Genomic DNA, 17943 nt, shown 5'->3' with positions numbered 1-17943 from the left:
CAGGATCGGTCAATGTCTTGCTGTTCTTCCTCATTTATCGTTACTATTGAGCAACTGAAATGCAAGTATCCTTTTTGATAATATCCTCTAAATTATCACAATAGATGGGGAAACCAAAAAGAGAAGGATGTTATTTCCTATATTAAAAAATATTACCATGTTCTTGTACTTAACAAATTTTATTTATATATTTATTATTTATTTATTCATAATTATTATATATTTAAAAATATATATATATATATATATATATATATATATATATATATATATATATATATATATATAACCATATATATTATTTTATTAATTTTTTTACTGAAAGCATAGTTATCAGAATATCTAATAATTGTCACAGATAAGAAAATGAGTGCAAATTATTAATGCATATTAAAAAAAGCATCAATCAAAACGTTAAACGCATTTTAAATATTGCTCAAAACTGAATATTCTTGCAAAATCATCCAACTTGCGTCATGTTTCCTTTATTTTATTTTTTGCCCATTTTCTGCCCGTTACTGCTCGTGTGCTCTTATTGCTGCTTTCCCTTTGCTCTTGTTTCTATGTTCCGCGGTTGGCGTCGTGTGAATCGGGGCCAGTTGAAGCAGTGCCATTGGTCCACTAGTCCTATATGCGCTTCATTAGCTGCCATAAACCACGGTCTTCCTGATCCCAGACCTTTTAAAGGGGTAGTGCACACGCAGCGTGCAGAATGAAAGCGATGCTGTGTTTCCTCTCCTCTAGATGCAGGTTATGAGTTTGACGTCTGCTACACGTCTGTGCTGAAGCGTGCCATCAGGACCCTGTGGCTGGTGCTGGACGGCATCGATCAGATGTGGCTACCCGTGCATCGCACCTGGCGTCTGAACGAGCGTCACTACGGCGGCCTGACGGGCCTCAACAAGGCCGAGACGGCGGCCAAACACGGCGAGGCGCAGGTGAAGATCTGGAGGCGCTCCTACGACATCCCTCCGCCGCCCATGGACCCCGAGCACGACTTCTACACCGCCATCAGCAAGGTGAGCAGGACGCCCGAGAACGGCGTGTCGCATTGATTCTGGAGGGTCGCGTGACGCTGAATGTGATGTCACCGCAGGACCGTCGCTACGGCGACCTGACGGAGGACCAGCTGCCCTCGTGCGAGAGCCTGAAGGACACCATCGCTCGAGCGCTGCCCTTCTGGAACGAGGAAATCGTTCCTCAGATCAAGGAGGGCAAGAGGGTCCTCATCGCTGCTCACGGGAACAGCCTGCGAGGAATCGTCAAACACCTGGAGGGTGAGAAACACCCTAAAAAGCTCAGACCCTGGCATTTCATACACCCGGAATGAGCTCGAGACCACTCTTAATCCATAGGACCCTGTGAAAGCCGTTAAATGTTAATAATCAAAGCACGTCTAATTAAGTGTAATCTTGAAATTTGGAGGCACCACATCCAGTTTCACCCAGTCTCATGTTAATCCTGAGCACCTATGAAGGATGCTGTGCTGCTCCATATCTCTAAAATGTTTTATCGTATGAATATAAATAAAAGAAAGATACAGCTTTGGATTCTCTCAGAAAAATCTGTTTAAGCGCATGTCGGCCCTAAAAATGTTTATTTAATAATTATTAATATTATTATACATTTCATTTATATTCATATGCGACATTTCATTCTCTCAATTCTATTTACTTTTAATCAAATTTTTTTCCTGGATTTTGTTTTGTTTACTTCAATAACCAAAAAACCCCATTGTAATTAATAACAATTCATTTTGTTTTTATATATTTTTTTATATTTATTTTATTATTATTTATTTTTATCAATAGTATGGACCTATGGAGTGTTTATTAATTATTTTAGTTCTTTTGTTTTAATTGTTCTAAATTTATTATTTAAAACAAATGTATTACCAAAATGGAAGTAGTGAAGGCAATAAACATTAACAGTTGTCTGTAATAAAATTAAAATATCAATTAATTGAAATTTTTTGTCAAAAGTGCTGCATGACAGTTTTAAAATTCTGTGAGGTTCCTTTTAAAAAAATATTATATATATATTTTTTTTTAAATAATGTTGTCATTTTTATTATTACTTAAATCATAAATATACTCATCCAACATTTGCCAGATTCTGTAAAGTATAATTACTAAATTCTGCTTTTTTCCACGTCAAGGAGTCCACAAAGCCCTTCATGATGCATGACTTTTCACTGGCTCTTAATAATATCCAGAGCAGTTTTTCACAACATCCTGGCCAATGTATAACGGCGTCCTGGCAACCATCTGTAAAGCTTTCTATTTGCACATGTTTGATTGTGTCGATCCTAACCCGTGTGTTTGCTGCAGGTATGTCAGAGGAGGCGATCATGGAGCTGAACCTGCCCACAGGAATCCCCATCCTCTATGAGCTGGACAAGAACCTGAAGCCCGTCAAGCCCATGCAGTTCCTGGGCGACGAAGAGACGGTCCGCAAAGCCATGGAGGCCGTCGCCGCTCAGGGCAAAGCCAAGAAGTAGACCATGAGCCCAGAACCGAACCGCTGACCGATCCAATCATTCATTTCCTACTTCCCTGAATCCGGACCACCCTTATAATAAGATATAACTGAGCCACAGGGAGGGATTTTAGCTTTACGTAGTCTCTGCACTGAAGATGGCACACGTGTTTGTCTGCGACGGCATGCTTTGGCGACTGTTGCCAGGCAACGGCATATATTAATGACCGGGTGGGCAGCAGAAGTGGTACGATTCCCCGTCTTTGCGTGATTCATGCTTCGCGCCGCCGCTCTAGATCTCTGAACACCCACACAAACGCTCTCGATTCATCCCACACTTTGAAGTCACTGAAAAGATCTGCGTAGAGGTTTGTTTTTAGGATTCACCTACGTCTGGAGCGGAGACGTGATTAAAAGCAGATTACATTCCTGTGGGCTTTTTGCATACGTTTATGGTCATTTTTTTTCCCTCACTTTTTCTGTGGTAAATGTCACTGTATGTTGATGTCGTACTGTAGTCCATGTCTTGTTCGGTGCAGTTTGACCCAAGTATTCTTTAAAAACATTTAAGGAAATATTGAACATTGCTGTCCCAGAAAATACATTATTGCATTTCTTTTTTTCTGTGCTTGTACAGCAGACGTTAAAGTTATTTTGCTTGACTGAAAGAAAGAGCTATATGTACACTTAAGTGTGATATGAGATGTGCAATCCTTAATAAATGTCGGCTTAATTAAGCAGAAAAAGTGGTGTGAATCTTTTGGGGTTTTTTTCTGATTTCTACAGACAAAAACAAATGTTTCACAATACCTCGTTAAAAAAAAAAAAAAACGAATACACAAAGGACTTGTTTTAAATGAAAATACTCATAAAATAATCCTGAAAAATACAGTATCCAAAAAAAATAAAAAAGCATTACGGATTGCTTGGAGTAATAATGAAAGAAATATAAAGCACATTACAATAGAAACCATTGTTTTAAATCCCAGTAATAATTTCATATCCGTGACCAAATACATTTAGCTTTGATGAGCAAAAGATACTTTTTTTTTATGTTTCCCACGAATGCTTGGAAATGTTCCAGAAATGCTTTTTTTTTAGGCATCGTCCAAAACTTTCGCACTTAACCCAGTGTAATATTTACGTTTTCAGCCACAACAAACATGGCGGTTTACGCAAACCGCGTGTGACGAACCGACCAATCAGAGCGCGAGTTGCCCCCTGACTAATAGCCAATCAAAACGCGCGGCTGTCGCTTCTTGAAAACATGTCGCCCATGAAGCTGTGTGTTCCAGGTGGGTGGCTGTTATTAACGCGTTATCTGCGCGTGCTATTCGCTTTCTCGTCGCAGGGCCTGGCTAAGTGTTCGTTGTTTACGCACAGGCGGATATTTTACGAACTTTGATGTGGTTGGTAAAAGTCGCGAGCAGTTTGATTCCTCGGCAGCGTTCACGTGCGTCGCTGGAGGGCTGAATCATCCGCACGCGCAGCGCCGTTACGACCTTCCGAACGCATGAACATGTTTTGTTTTCGCTCGATATGTGGCTGGTGTTTGTTGACTGGCTGGCTATAAAGCCGTATAAGCGCCACGCTTTAAGTGAGAGTGGTTTTGAAGGTGTTTGCGGGGTTTAAAGACTCGTTTGGCGAGCCCTGCCCACCGCCCGGGGCGCGAGCGCTGCTGTCATGCATACCTGCCCTAAACCTGCTGGGAAACACTCACCTATGTGCCTCTACACGATCCGTTCGAGCTGTCTGCATCACGAGATTACCCTGGAAACATGTGCATTTTCGTATAAACAGATTTTGACGATGCTATTCCGTGAATATTATTGAATTCAAGTTAACATCACATTAATTGCAGTAAGAAAACTGCATTTCCAGAGATGGGTGGATTACTTAGTGTATATCCGTTACTGATTCTAAGTTACATGACAAAAATTGTAGCAAGAAATGAATTATATCACTATTACACGTTTTAGTCAATGCAACCTACTTTTTAGGTTACTTTTGACCTAACTTGTTTATCATGTTGATCTAAATAAGATGATCTTATGCCATATTGATCTAAAAATGCAATAAAAGAAAATATTTCATTATGAAAAATGCATTACATTTACATTTACATTTACATTTACATTTAGTCATTTTGCAGACGCTTTTATCCAAAGCGACTTACAATTGAGAGTACAACAGCGATTCATTTTTTTAGAGAGACAAACAGACAGTGTAAGTGCTTATAACACCCAGTCACAGGGAGTGTTCAAATTAGTACATGCCAGAAGGGAAGGAATAAACAAGGGGGATAAGAAGAGAGACAGAGACAGTGAGAGTGAGAGTATTTTTTTTTTTTTTTTTTTTTTTTTTTTTTTTTTTTTTTTTATGATGAGGTCAGGTATTGCTGAAAGATGTGAGTTTTCAGCAGTTTCTTAAAGATTGACAGAGATCCAGCATTCCGGATATGTACGGGAAGATCGTTCCACCAGCCAGGAACAGAGAACGAGAAAGTTCTGGAGAGTGATTTCGAGCCTCTTTGAGATGGTACCATGAGGCGTCGCTCGCTAGCAGATCTGTCTTAAACATTACGGGTTTCCTTTACAGTGGTTTGCGAGTTTAATGAAAATCTAATAATTAAATCATGACATTAAAAAAGAAAAAAAAAAAAAAAAAAGTCCAATTAAAATCATTAAAAAGAATTATCAACAAAAATTTTTTTTTTTTTTTTAAATATTGATTTGTTTGTGTGCACGTCACGCGACCATCAACGACTGACCAGTATCACAGAACTGAGATCATACAAAAGTGCTACTTAATAATTTATCTTATAATCTCACATGAATACAACAGGTGAAAGAGATGGTTTTCAGTTGTCTGTGTAGTTATAGACTAGTGACTACTTTTTCCATGTTAACGTCCACAAAACTGAAAGATGTTATGGGATCGGCTTATTTTAGAAAGTAAGCACGTGCTTAAAAACAAGTTTATAAAATGTTATAATAATTGCTGTTGTGTTAATAATATTAAAATGTCAACTTTAGTCTGATTGAGTTTCTTTTTTTTCCACATGTAATCAGTTACTAGCCAGCTTTGTATTTATAGTATTTAACATATTTTCTCCACGGTATGAATGTGACTTTGTCGCACGGTTCAGATTTTTTGCACACTAGTAATTTAGTATGTACATGTAGTGGCCAAACTGTAAGTTAACGTTTACCCCTGCCCTAAATACTTCCATTGTACGTGATTTGGTCCGCAGGTGAAAGGCTCTGCAGCACGGAGGACTGTATCCCCGGCACCGGCACGTATCTGCGGCACGGCTACATCTTCGCGTCGCTCGCGGGATACGTGCTGAGAAAGAACGAGGGAGAGGAGGTCGGTTCAAACGCCACTTTCAGACTCGAACGTAACGGGTTTTATCCGTGTGCCTCTCTCATTTCCTCCTCTCTCTCTCTCTCTCTCTGCAGCTGCCGGTGATTTCAGTCGTTAGGGAGACGGAAGCGCAGCTCTTGCCTGACGTCGGTGCCATCGTCACCTGTAAGGTGAGGCTTCGGCACCAAACTGTTCATCGCCGGCGTTAACGCTGTGGTCATATCACACCTTAATCCTTCTGATGTTGTGTTCGATTATACTGTGCGTCAAATCTTTGATTGTTTCTGTACAGGTGACGAGTATCAACCCACGATTTGCTAAAGTCCACATCTTATATGTGGGGTCGACGCCGCTGAAAGACAGGTTTAGAGGCACGATCAGGTACGGATGCTTTATTCTATCATTCTTCAAACGTCTCTAAAAAAAACAACAATTTAAAAAGTTACTTCACCCCAAAAAAATTTATTATGTCATTATTTGCTTTTCCGCTTTTTTTGTAAATAGGCTCGTTCTCCAACTCCCCCAGAGTTAATAAGTTGGGTTTTACCCTTTTTGAATCCATTCGGCCGATCTCCGCGACTGGCGATGGCACTTTTAGCGTAGCTTAGCATAGATCATTGAATCCGATTAGACCAGTAGCATCGCGTAAAAAAATAAAATTACCAAAGAGTTTCGATCAGTTTTAGTGCATGACATACCCACAGAAGACTCACATTTTAAACAGGAAAAATATCAAAACTATTTGGTCATTTTTGTACGCGATGCTACTGGTCTAATTGGATTCAATGATCTATGCTAAGCTACGCTAAAAGTGCTATCGCCTGACCCGGAGATCGGCCGAATGGATTTGGAGAATGAGCCTATTTACTAAAAAGGTGGCGTGTTCCTTTAAGAAGTTTTACGAAGCTACAATAAAGTTAACAGAGAATGTTTCATATTTTAAAAACGGTTTCTCTTGGCTGTAACATTATTAGTAAAGGAAGTACAATACTCGGTCTAATCGGATGATCTGATTTTGATTTCTCCAGAAGAGAAGACGTGAGAGCGACGGAGAAAGATAAGGTGAGTTCATGGAAATAGTTTTTTTTTTTTTAAGTATTGGAAAGATGATAATGCTCTAAAAACAAATACGTGTCCCTTGTTCAAAAAGTCTAGCAGGGTTAAAATGCCATGTATTCCTTTGCTCTTTTTAGGTGGAGACGTACAAAAGCTTCAGGCCAGGCGACATTGTCCTCGCAAAAGTGGTATCCTTTGTGCTCAGTGAAAAGCAGTGTTCCTTTTGTCAGGGATGCGTTGCTCATGACCCTTGACCTCGGCTGTCAGATCTCTTTGGGCGACGTGCAGTCGAACTACCTGCTGACCACGGCAGAGAACGAGCTGGGCGTAGTCGTGGCCCACAGCGAGGCGGGTGAGGGAGCGCTTCACCCACCACTCGTCCTCGGACCATCTGAGATGTCGGATGAGTTCGTTTTCATCACGGGAGCAGATTTGGCGAACTGTAGCTTTATCGCTTGCTCTGCAGTGAATGGGTGCCGTCAGAATGATTCCAGATATTGAAATAATCCACACTGCAGTCCAGCGAACAAGTCCCCTGTTGTTCACATTAAAATCCACCGACACGGTTTGGACTCATTCCCGACGGCACCCATTCGCCGATTGGTGAGCAAGTGACGCAATGCTGCATTTCTCCAAATCTGTTCCCATGAAGAAACAAAACCCCTTGCACAACCTTGTGGCGAGGATGTTTGCATTTCGGAATAATCGGCTGAAAGCATGCATCGCTCACGGCGTCTGAAATCTCTTCCTGCAGGCGCTCAAATGGTGCCCATCAGCTGGTGCGAGATGCAGTGTCCACGCACGCACGCCAAAGAGTTTCGCAAGGTCGCGCGGGTACAGCCGGAGTACCTGCAGGCCTGAGCCACGCCCGCCGCCCGCTGACCACACCCACCGGAACACACAGCTTCAAAGACACGCCCCCTCGCGCGGGACTCTCGGCCCAGTAACCGTTAGGAATTCAATATGGATTGTCACATTCCACACTGCCCGTGACGCACACTACTAAGTGAATGCTGCGCGAGTATCACGTCACCGTCACTGAACGTAGTTGCGTCGCGGAGCAGTATTATGGCGTTCCTGATGCTCTGACGCACCCGTGACGTCACGTTTAGATATGGTGCAGTGCTTTCGGGAGCTCTGAAACACGTGGAAGGTCATTTTGTCCACAGGCTTCCACTTTAAATAGCCCTTTAATGTTTAGAGCTTCTTTAAGCACTGTGTTGGAATAAGTTATGGGTGAATATGTGGCTACTTTTGGTCATTACTATAAAAAAAAAGGAAATAAGCAAGTTATTTCAACCATATATATATATATATTATATATATATTGCATTGTATAAATGGAGCCCACAGCTCTTTCCCAAGCAGAAAACTGGAAGCTGTATTATTGTCACAAACACATTCACCGTAAGATTTCTCGCAGTCTTTCACAGTGGGATTTGAAGGTTGTAGAGTAACGTTTGTTTTCTGAATCTTTTGAAGCGCGTGAACCGCAAAAATAGCCACCAGAGACGAATTCGCTTTTTTTTTTTTTTTTTTTTTACCTCTTGCTGCTTTTATCCAGAAGATCTGTAAACGTCTACTTCATTCTGTCATTTGCCTGTAAACTGTTTTGAGAGGTCACGTGTTTACAAGAGGAAGAAAATAAAAATTTTAACGTCACAAGACCAGCTCCGTTCGTCCTGAATGTTGTGTTGTAGTTTGCCGTGAAGGTGGACAGTTTTAACCAAGGATTAACTTCAAGACAAACGAGAGATTCTTGAGCTAAAACAGTGCAGCTTGGTGTTAGTGATGCCGAGGGAAAGGGTCTGAATCCTACAAGTGCACGAACGATTTTTTTAAAAGAAATAAATACTTCCATTCAGCAAGGGTGCATTTGACTGATCAAAAGCGATGGTAAAGCCATAATGTTAAAAAAGAGCTTTCTGTTCGAAGAAAATGATCAGAATTTGAACAAAAGCAAGCAGCAGCACAACTTTCCAACGCCGAGCATCAAAAATGTTTCCTGAGCAGCAAATCAGAAAGATTTCTGAAAGATCATGTGACACTACTTTCACGATATATAACCATTGATGCTGTGTTTTTGATCAAATTTGGTTGCGAGCATAAAAATGTACCGGCCCCGTGCTTTTGAACACTAGTGAACACAATGAAAGCTCTAGATAAAGCTCAGCTCAACTCATAAATGTGACCAAATGAACTAAAATCTCAAAAACACCAATAATGCAATCCAGCGTCTTTTATTTGACGTTTTAAAGATAAATTTAAGGCTAAATTCAATACATCTCATGATATTTCACCTGAGCACAACATGTCTAAGGAGGACCCAAAACAATTCAATTTGATCTAAAGGAAACTTGAGAAATAAAAAGTTAAATCTGGAGCTCCTCAGTTTCCGAAAATAAATTCCTCCTCGCTCCGTGGGTTAAACAGTCCTCTAACCCTCGCATCGTTCCGAACGGATGGGTGTTTAGCCCTTTTCCGGAGCTCGCCCGATGAGAGGGTGAGCAAACGATTGACTTTCGAGCGAACCGTCCCGTGACTCTCAGTCGTCGAATCGCACCGAGTTCCTCGCGTTGACGTCGATCGCAAACTTCTTATTGGACGGCGCCGCGAAGCCCAACCCGACCCCTTTATTCCTGAAGTCCATGTGACGGCTCTGAGCGCGCTCGAACTCTCCCAGAAGGCCTTGCTGCAAAGTCCGTTGGCCTTCTTTGCCCAGCGCCATGTTGGCCTGGCCAGAGGAGCCCGTGAGGGGCTGGCCGCTCTTTTTAAACCCGCCCATCAAGCGCAGGAACTTGGCTTGTCTTTCAGAGCTGTCGAAATGTGCCGTGTCCCACTGGCCCAGACTCTACAGACAGACACAAACATGTTCACGTTACCCACGAAGCACGGATCGGTTCCACCTTCAACATCCACTCAATCTCTCCATTACATAAAAGAAATGATTCCTTTGAGATCTGCTGACCGAGGGCTTCTTTGAGTTCACGCATAGCACAAAATAAATGTTCTGATGTGAAACTGACCGGCTTCGGCTGAGATTCCTTGTCTATGTCCCTCTGCAGGGCGAGTCTGCGGGCCTGCGGGAGAAAAACAATCACACCCTAACATGATTCATTCACTGCGCGCGTGGTAAAGTGCCACTGATCATCTGGTGCTGTACCTGATCTATAGAAACTTCATCCTGATTTCCAGGCCTTGCCGACAGGAACACAACATCAGCCTGAGGGCAGAGAAGCAAGCGTGCGATTCACTTTTGACGCCAAAACTAGCTCAACTTAAATTCGTTACATAATTTACCTGAAGAAAATGACCCCAGGTCACGAATCATGTTACAAATTAAATTTGTCATGACTTAATAATTTAACATGGCAGTGCACCTTATATATGAAAAAAATGACATGTAAGATGCTGCCCAGTTATTTATATCTTTTAAAAATATTTTTAATACAGATATAATTTCTCATTTTTTTATTATTATTCTGAATGGATCAATCATTACCTGCAAATATTCTTGACGCTGGGAAAACTTTAACAACGTAAGTGAAAATGAGAAATGCTGCCTAAACTAAAACTTAAATTTATTATTATCATTTAAAAAGCATATTTTTGCCAAAATTTTATTCACATGAAAACTACGGAAATAAAAGCTCGTTTAAAAATGCTATGCACGTAAATAATACTAAAAAATAACTGAAAAGCTAAAAGAGATTGATTATCATCACATGCATCACACTCTAAACAGCCAATCAGGATCCTTGACTCACTCTGTCCACGACGACCTGGTGATGCTCCTCTTTAAGTTTTTTCTTCGTCACCGGGGCTTTGTTTCCGTCTTTGCTCCTCTTCTTTCCGGCGGGTCGCTCGGTCCTGGCCCTGATGGTCTTCCTGGTCTTCTCGTCCGGTGATCTCTCCTGTCCTCCGCAGGCGTGACCCTCACCTTCATCCACACCTTCTACCTCCTCCTCCAGCTTTTTGCTCTTCTTCTTCTCCTTCTTCTTCTTTTTATTTGAGCTGATCTCATCAGGCTCTTCTTCCACTGAAGACTTCTTCTTACCCTTTTTCTTTACCTTCTTCTCACACTCACCAGCTTCTTTCTGCTTCTTTCTTTTCTTCTTCATCTCCCCACCTCCGGTGTTTGGTTCTTGTTCAGCCACATCATCAATTGTTCTCTTCTTTTTCTTCTTTTTGACCATCTCCACGTCGTGTCCCAAATCAGCCTCTTCTTTCACCTCTAGCGTTTTTTTCTTCTTTTTCTTTTTCGCACCATCCACCTCTTCTTCATACCCTGGTTTCTTGGACACTAAACAACCTCCATCCTCACCGACACGCGCTCCCTTTTGGATCTCTTCGGCTTTCTCCTTCACCTTCTTCTTTTTCTTCTTCTTTGTCTTCTCGGGAGCCTCGCTGACGTTTATATTCGAGCTCTCCGTTTTGACGGTGGTCTGGATGGAGGCGTCGCAACACACAGCGCCGTTTGCTTCCTCTTTCTCCTTCGCTTTCTTCTTCATCCTTTTCTTCTTGCCAGCTGCATTGCTCCCCAGCTTCTCTCCATCTCTGATGTTTACTTCCAGAGGTTCTTCCTTTTTCACACCAGTCTGGACGGACACATCGTGACACACCGTCACGTTTGCATCTCCTGCATCCTGAACCTCCGACTTTACTTTCTTCTTCTTCTTCTTCTCTTTGGTCGACCCGTCAACTGCCATGCCAGCTTTTGTCAACCAACTTCTCAAAAACCTCTTGCTTTTTGCATCCTTGAGGTTCTTTTCATTGGTTTTCGCTCTAATGTATATCCGCTTTCACCGTCTGCAAACGCAGAAAACATCAATTCAGACAGGTCAGGTACATATCGTCTAATACAAACCTACGTGCACAAATTATAAAGGGATTTATGAGTAATATCTTTAAATCGCTTGGGTCGAGGAGTAAACATAGATACGACATTAGTTTGATGCATGCGTGGAATTACAGTTTGATTCTTTTAATCAGTGAAACACATCTGAATCTTAACCATTACAACAACACAAGTCAAATCGATAATAAACACGGCTACATATTTGCCTGTAACGTGCATAAACAGCGAGCGCTTTAATATTTCCGGTTTGTTTAACTCCTCTAAAACACTCTGTTATTTGCGTTTTGTGTTTCTTTCATTACTTACTCGTTTACCACACGTGGGAACGCTTTCCTTTCGACTCTAATCCGGAAGAAGTCGCTCCTCACTTCCTTGGCAACGCCTCCACGCGTCCCTGGCGACGGCGACCGAACGCGAGCGAGCGCGCATGCGCAGTGCGCGACACGCAGAGAGCGACAAGAGACGCTTTGAAAACACTGTAGGAATGTTTATTAGAATCCGTTTCAAATATAGACATCAAGTATAGGGAAAAATACAACGATATTCTGTGCAATATATCATCACGAGCGGAATAAAGAACGAACTCGTTTCCATTGACCCTGTTGATTCTGTCTCATTCTGCGAGACTGCAGCACCTTCACAGCAGCTTCCAGACACGGTTATGATCACACGGGTATTGCCTTACAAGATCAAACACGGCATTACATTTAGAGATGAATACCATCAACTGCATCATAGAGACCGACAACCAAAGCGTGCAAAGTTTGGAAAAAAAAACAACAACACATCAAACTTGATATCAAAACCAACAGGTCGCGTTTAAAAAAGCTTAAAAAGAAGATACCAACCGAACAGTTGAATACAAAATGATTCAAATAACTGAAGTACAGTTTAATACGTTTCAAAGTGATAGGATTTGATTATATATCTAAAGTGGAACGCAGGCAGGAGACTTTCTAAGGCTAAGAAATTAACGAAATAATCTCTCACACTCTCAGCATGGAAATAAGTGACCCCTTTTACTTCCTTATCACACGTTTCTGATTACGTTTCGAAAAATGTGCATGGCTTTTTATTTGTATTTTTGTAAATTGGCCACTGAAATAATATGCTTTATTTTTGGCAGACATCATAAACGCCTCTTATCCCCCTTCCAGTCAATGGGTTCACATTGAATAAATGAATGAATGACATTCTCTCACACTCAGAAACGTGTGACGTTATGTAAGTAAACGGGTCCGCTGCCAGCGTTTCATGTTGATTTTAGCGCTCCCTCTCCTCTCTGTTTATGTAAATCCTTATCGGTATGATTCATGCAATCTAAACAGACATCATCGGAGTGACATCAAATACGTAGCGCCTCCTTTATTTTGTATTAAGCACTTAATAGAGAACATGTGCAAAATTAGCCTGCTCCCATGTCGAAAAAAGTCAATCGGCTCTTTTATTAGAGGAGCGTTTCCGAATGATTAAACATGGGACTTTGATAAAGTGCCTTTTGAGCCCGTGAAGTCGCCCGAACCCGGTCCTTTCAGGGGGGGCCCCGAGAGGACGTTATTGCCATGGTAACCGCTCTCACCACAGATGCCTCCCCGTGAAGTTGGGAGGAGCGGTGGGGATCTGGAACAGAAAGAGTGAGGTGAGCCGTTTGTGAGATTCGGCCGCTGGCGTGTCGCTGACGTGTCGTGCGGTTACTGACCGGCCCGGCGTTCATGAGCAGGGCCATCTCGGTGGGCTGGTAGACGTGACTGCGGAACGGCACGGCGGGGCGTATCAGACCGTTGTGATAACCTCCCGTCTGCAGAACTGCAAAAAGCAAGACAATATAGTCAGGCTATCGTGCAAAACGAAGGAAAAAAACTAAACGAAACTAACCCGAAAATCTGTATTTAATAACCATAATGATGGGCAATTACATGCTTTTGAATAGCTATGCATGTTTTGTGAATTGTTAAAGGACTAAACGAAGAAAACCAACCTATACAGAATATTCCCTAATGGTTACTATGGTTACTTTATAACCATAACCATAACCTAATCTCCACAGGATGTTACAGAAAGGTTTTATAACAATTTTCTAAAACAGTGCACTTTTTTTTCCACTAAAAAAAAAAAAGAGCACCTATACCGAACATTCTCTAATGATTATTTTTATGCCATGAAACTAGCTTTTTCTAGAACCTTTCCAGCATTTGTGTGTGTGTGTGTGTTAACCTAAAAAAGAACCAACGTATAATGATTTCTAAAAGCTAATCTAATGTTATCTAAACCTTATTTTCAGGCTTTTTTTTTATAACCATAAAGTGTGACCCCTAAAGAATGTTGCACGAATGTTTTTGTATTAACCTAACTATTATGTATTTAATAGCTATTTTCCGATATTTTTATAACCTTTGATGCTTTTTTTTCTAACAACCCAAAGAGAGTGTTATCCAATGGTTATTTTTAGGTTTCATCTGCCCATTATTAACCATAAAACTAACCTTTCCAGAATGTTGCAAGAAATGTTGTGCGTGGGCGCCTAAAAACCCCTACACAGAAAGATTTATAAAAGCCATTTTTTTGCCACCACCAAAACAGAACCTAACTAGCTTTACACAATGTTCTCTAATGATTATTTTTAGATTTTTTTTATAACCATAAAGTCACAATTAGAAAACATCATGTTTTTATAACCATCAATTAACCTTAACTTCGTGTTGCAGAAAGGTTTTTCTAACAACCCAAAGAGAACCAACACGGAACGTTCTCTAATGGTTATTTTTAGGTTATTATTTTTCATTTTCACAACTGTAAACTATGAAACCGGTTTTTCTGTGGGGTCCTGCCTGCACTGTGCTCTTCTACGGTGTACGCCTGGCTCTCTGCGAACGGAGCTCTGGGATTGGTCGGCCGCTCGTCGTCATGGTAACTCTGCGGCGTCGGCGGCTGAGGGGTGTCGTAATAGTTCTGGCCGGCGTCTGTGTTCCTCTGACTGGACGGGCGCAGGCACAGGTGCGTTTCCGGGATGGCGTGAAATAACAGCAGCACCCAGCCCTCGGTCACCAGCGCCACCGCTAAAGCAGGCTCGTCCCAGTCCTTCGCCACGGTCGTGATGGCGGCGTCGCCGTACAGATAGAGACCGAGCCAGGCCACCCAGAGCAGCAGCGAGGACAGACACGAGAGGAAAAGCCAGACAGCGTTGCACCTCCACTTCATCCTCTTCCGGCTCGACTCCTCTCTGTTGCTTCCTCCGCACAACACCACAGCCAACGACAGCATGCTGGCGGCTAGCAACAGCGCCAGAGCGTAGCTGCACACCAGCACGAAGTCTAAAGGCAGGTAATCGCAGGCTGCGTGTCCCTCGCGGACCACCGTAAGCAGCAGCCATTCCCCGGCGATGACGCCTTGAACCACAGTGAGCGCGACAGCCAATCCGGCGAGAGAGCTGCCTGCCGGGCTCCGCCTCCCTCCGGCGAGCTTCTTCAGCCGCACTCCCTGCGCCAGCAAACAGGAGAAGCACATGGCGAACAGCGCCCCCCACAGGCCGCGCCGCACCATGCAGAGCGCCTCGCCACGCCCCACCAAGAACACCAGCGATAGGCTGAAGAGGCCCATGGTTCCGGCCAATAGGAGGAGGAGGGGACCGACTCCGCAGCGCTTCTCCGGTTCCGTTACCGTTTTCAGCTTGGCCAGGAGAACCACGGCCAGGATCAGGGCGGAGACGGTGCCGCCGCACGCTATGGCCTCCAGCACCACGCCCCACACGGACTCCAGGTCGCACAGGACTCTGTAGGGCGGGTCTACTGTAGCGCCACACCCATGCGGAGGGGGCGGGGCCGTAACCTTGGGCGGGTCCTCAAGAGCGCGGCAGCCAATCAGGAAGAGAATGACAACGAGGGTGGGCCTTAGAGCCATGGCTGGAAGAGAACGAATACAAAAAAAATCGGCATCAGAATTTTTGACTAATCTGTTGTTCCACAAGGTGGCAACACTTAAAGAACTGTAAAGATGTATAAAACGGTCATTCACAATACTATGATCATTACAATATGGTGGATAGCTTACGTATCCGCCTTTTTCCTAGGCGCCGCCATTTGTAAATTCTACAGGTACAGCTTCCGGTCTAATCCATGTCCAGCTATTATTAGTTGTACGAAACTCTTTATTTTTATTTATATTTATTATATATATATATATATATATATATATATATATATATATATATATATATATATATATATATATATATATATAAATCAAAATTGACTTTATTTAGTGCACATTGATAGCCTCAAAGTGTAGTCCATGCAAGTTAATTCATTGTTTTGTTCATCTTTAATCAAAATCGGAACATTTTATTCTGATCTGAAATGGCACTCCTTTTCTGATGATGTCAGTGTGACGGCCTGGGCAGAACCTCCTTAACCACGCCCCTCGAACGGTTGGGTTGCTGTGAGTGAGAGATGAGAGGAGGAGGGCTAAGATAAAACCCCACCCTCTATTCAACGTTCGGTTTCAATTGGAAACATGCCACTGCACAGAAATGAAGACCACAATCCTGTGCGTTCAATGGTTGAGCTAAAAAAATAGAAAGAAAGTGGCCGTTTTGTGTGCAAATGTGTGTTTCTGTTAACCTTTAGAAGTTATTTGTAGCAAGAAATCCTTATGATTAAAAAAAGTGTTATATGTTGTGGATAATGAAGCCATATTGCAATTTAACGCGGATGAAAAACAATCTCGACATGGAATCGACATGCATCGGTTTTCACACTACATTAAATTTTAATTAAAACATACTGACGAGTTAGTCACTGATTATAACTACAAAAATATTATGTGTTGCCTATAACTGTAAAATAAGTGTGCAATACAATATTAGATTGTAAGTAGGCAGACTTTTTCTGTAGCAACACTCTCTGGTTATGGATTTTGGCTATTAAATACATTTTCTATAAATGTCGGCACATTTCCCTTAACGAATTGTTTTTTATCATCTTGTGCTTTTCATGCGGTTTATGAATAAGACATAATAAATATAACAAAATGTTATGCTCCTATTTCACAGGGATGCATTTGCCCGAGTGTAAAGATGAGTTGGTCTGCATCCTCTACCCCTTATAAACCCCTGACAGTTGCTATGGCAACCAGAGGCGCGCGTAGGCTGGCCTAGATGGAGCTGCGCGCAATTTATATAAAGAACGAGAAGCCAGAAACACAAGCACGCAAACACACGAAGGTGCAAACGTGCACGACTTCAGAATCTAATTACGAGTTCATTTTAAAGACGGCAAAGCGATAACGAACCGGCAAGGGTTAAAGCGAAACAGTTACATAAACCGCAGGCATAGGTGTTACTCACCTTAAGAGTTCAGTCGGTATTTGAGATAAAGCCTTGGAGTCGATGTGTATTTATCAGCGCAGTACACACATTCCCACCATCCGGATCTCTTCTTAATGCGTGAGAGTCATCCGGCAGAACGCAAACTCCCGCACTGACATCGCAACCGAGCGCCGCGCTTTTCGCTCAATAGTTGAAAACCAGTGACAGAAACCAGCTGATGTGCGACAGACAGCCTCACACCCACACACTACATCTGTACGAGAAGCATCCTTATTCCTCGCTGCCGCTTCTCCCTTCTCCCAGCCTCCCCTCGACGGTGTTCAGTCTCCTCTCGCGGCGAGAGCTCCGCGCATCCGTGCGCAGTTGAGGGTGAAATTCACGTCTGATTGAATATAGACCTCACTGGATCGCTGGAGTCCGTCCTCACTTGTCACATGCATCTCTCTCTCTGAAGGGCTTCGTTTGCAGCATTGTGGCCGCTGCTGATGCGCAGCCTATAAATAAACCGCGGCAAACTCCTCGGCAATCATTCAGTCTCCTGAGGATCCAGACAGTCAAACTTCTGGCCTAAAGACCTCCAGTTAGACCTGTCATAGACAACTGACCACACACACTCGCCCACGGCCAGGTGTGTGTCCACGTGCAATGTCTTGAGGGAGTCTTATGTAATAAGGATCCCGGAGGTCATACGTGTCCATTAGTGTGTGTGTGTGTGTGTGTGTGAGTGTCTCTTTAAGTAGCCTTCAGATAATCCTGTCCAGTGGTGCAGTGAGCCATCAGAGTATTACAAAGAGTCTCCTCACTTCTCTTTTCGTCATGCATATACACAACCTATGGTGCCGGTTCACGTTTAGTAGCCGGT

The 17943-nt window shown here is 42.7% G+C and overlaps 4 protein-coding genes across 6 annotated transcripts in view; 2 read left to right on the top strand and 2 right to left on the bottom strand.

Annotated features, from left to right (window-relative positions):
* The window catches only part of pgam1b (phosphoglycerate mutase 1b), a 3638-nt gene extending 414 nt beyond the window's left edge, over positions 1-3224 (top strand). Inside the window, exons 2-4 of the mRNA XM_043247910.1 lie at positions 745-1019; positions 1097-1277; positions 2331-3224. Of these exons, the coding sequence (XP_043103845.1) occupies positions 745-1019; positions 1097-1277; positions 2331-2500 (626 nt within the window). The 3' untranslated portion in view covers positions 2501-3224. The remainder of the gene's footprint in view (positions 1-744; positions 1020-1096; positions 1278-2330) is intronic.
* A 490-nt stretch (positions 3225-3714) lies between these two features.
* On the top strand, positions 3715-8570 carry exosc1 (exosome component 1). The gene is made up of 8 exons (XM_043239620.1): positions 3715-3773; positions 5732-5847; positions 5940-6014; positions 6137-6225; positions 6873-6906; positions 7038-7088; positions 7168-7252; positions 7655-8570. The coding sequence occupies exons 1-8, from the start codon at positions 3746-3748 to the stop codon at positions 7759-7761; spliced, it is 585 nt and encodes a 194-aa protein (XP_043095555.1). The 5' UTR covers positions 3715-3745; the 3' UTR covers positions 7762-8570.
* Positions 8571-9124: 554 nt separating this feature from the next.
* Positions 9125-12181, bottom strand: knop1 (lysine-rich nucleolar protein 1). Of its 3 annotated transcripts, none has more exons than XM_043239574.1 (5): positions 12065-12178; positions 10668-11709; positions 10064-10123; positions 9927-9980; positions 9125-9751 (listed from the first exon to the last, which is right to left on the bottom strand). In XM_043239574.1, exons 2-5 carry the CDS (start codon positions 11607-11609, stop codon positions 9446-9448), a joined length of 1362 nt encoding a protein of 453 aa, XP_043095509.1. In that variant the 5' UTR covers positions 11610-11709; positions 12065-12178; the 3' UTR covers positions 9125-9445. The 3 variants fall into 3 exon arrangements, with proteins under 3 accessions (XP_043095509.1, XP_043095517.1, XP_043095525.1); XM_043239582.1 differs by lacking the exon at positions 12065-12178 and adding an exon at positions 11965-12031; XM_043239590.1 differs by lacking the exon at positions 9927-9980 and having other exon boundaries at positions 12065-12181.
* Positions 12182-12230: 49 nt separating this feature from the next.
* Positions 12231-17680, bottom strand: gprc5bb (G protein-coupled receptor, class C, group 5, member Bb). The gene is made up of 4 exons (XM_043239604.1): positions 17100-17680; positions 14587-15657; positions 13458-13564; positions 12231-13378 (listed from the first exon to the last, which is right to left on the bottom strand). The coding sequence occupies exons 2-4, from the start codon at positions 15653-15655 to the stop codon at positions 13334-13336; spliced, it is 1221 nt and encodes a 406-aa protein (XP_043095539.1). The 5' UTR covers positions 15656-15657; positions 17100-17680; the 3' UTR covers positions 12231-13333.
* Positions 17681-17943: the final 263 nt, after the last annotated feature.

The sequence above is a fragment of the Puntigrus tetrazona genome, chromosome 1, assembly GCF_018831695.1.
Source record: "Puntigrus tetrazona isolate hp1 chromosome 1, ASM1883169v1, whole genome shotgun sequence".
NCBI classification, from domain to species: domain Eukaryota; kingdom Metazoa; phylum Chordata; class Actinopteri; order Cypriniformes; family Cyprinidae; genus Puntigrus; species Puntigrus tetrazona.
This window is presented reverse-complemented; position numbering and strand designations above follow the sequence as displayed.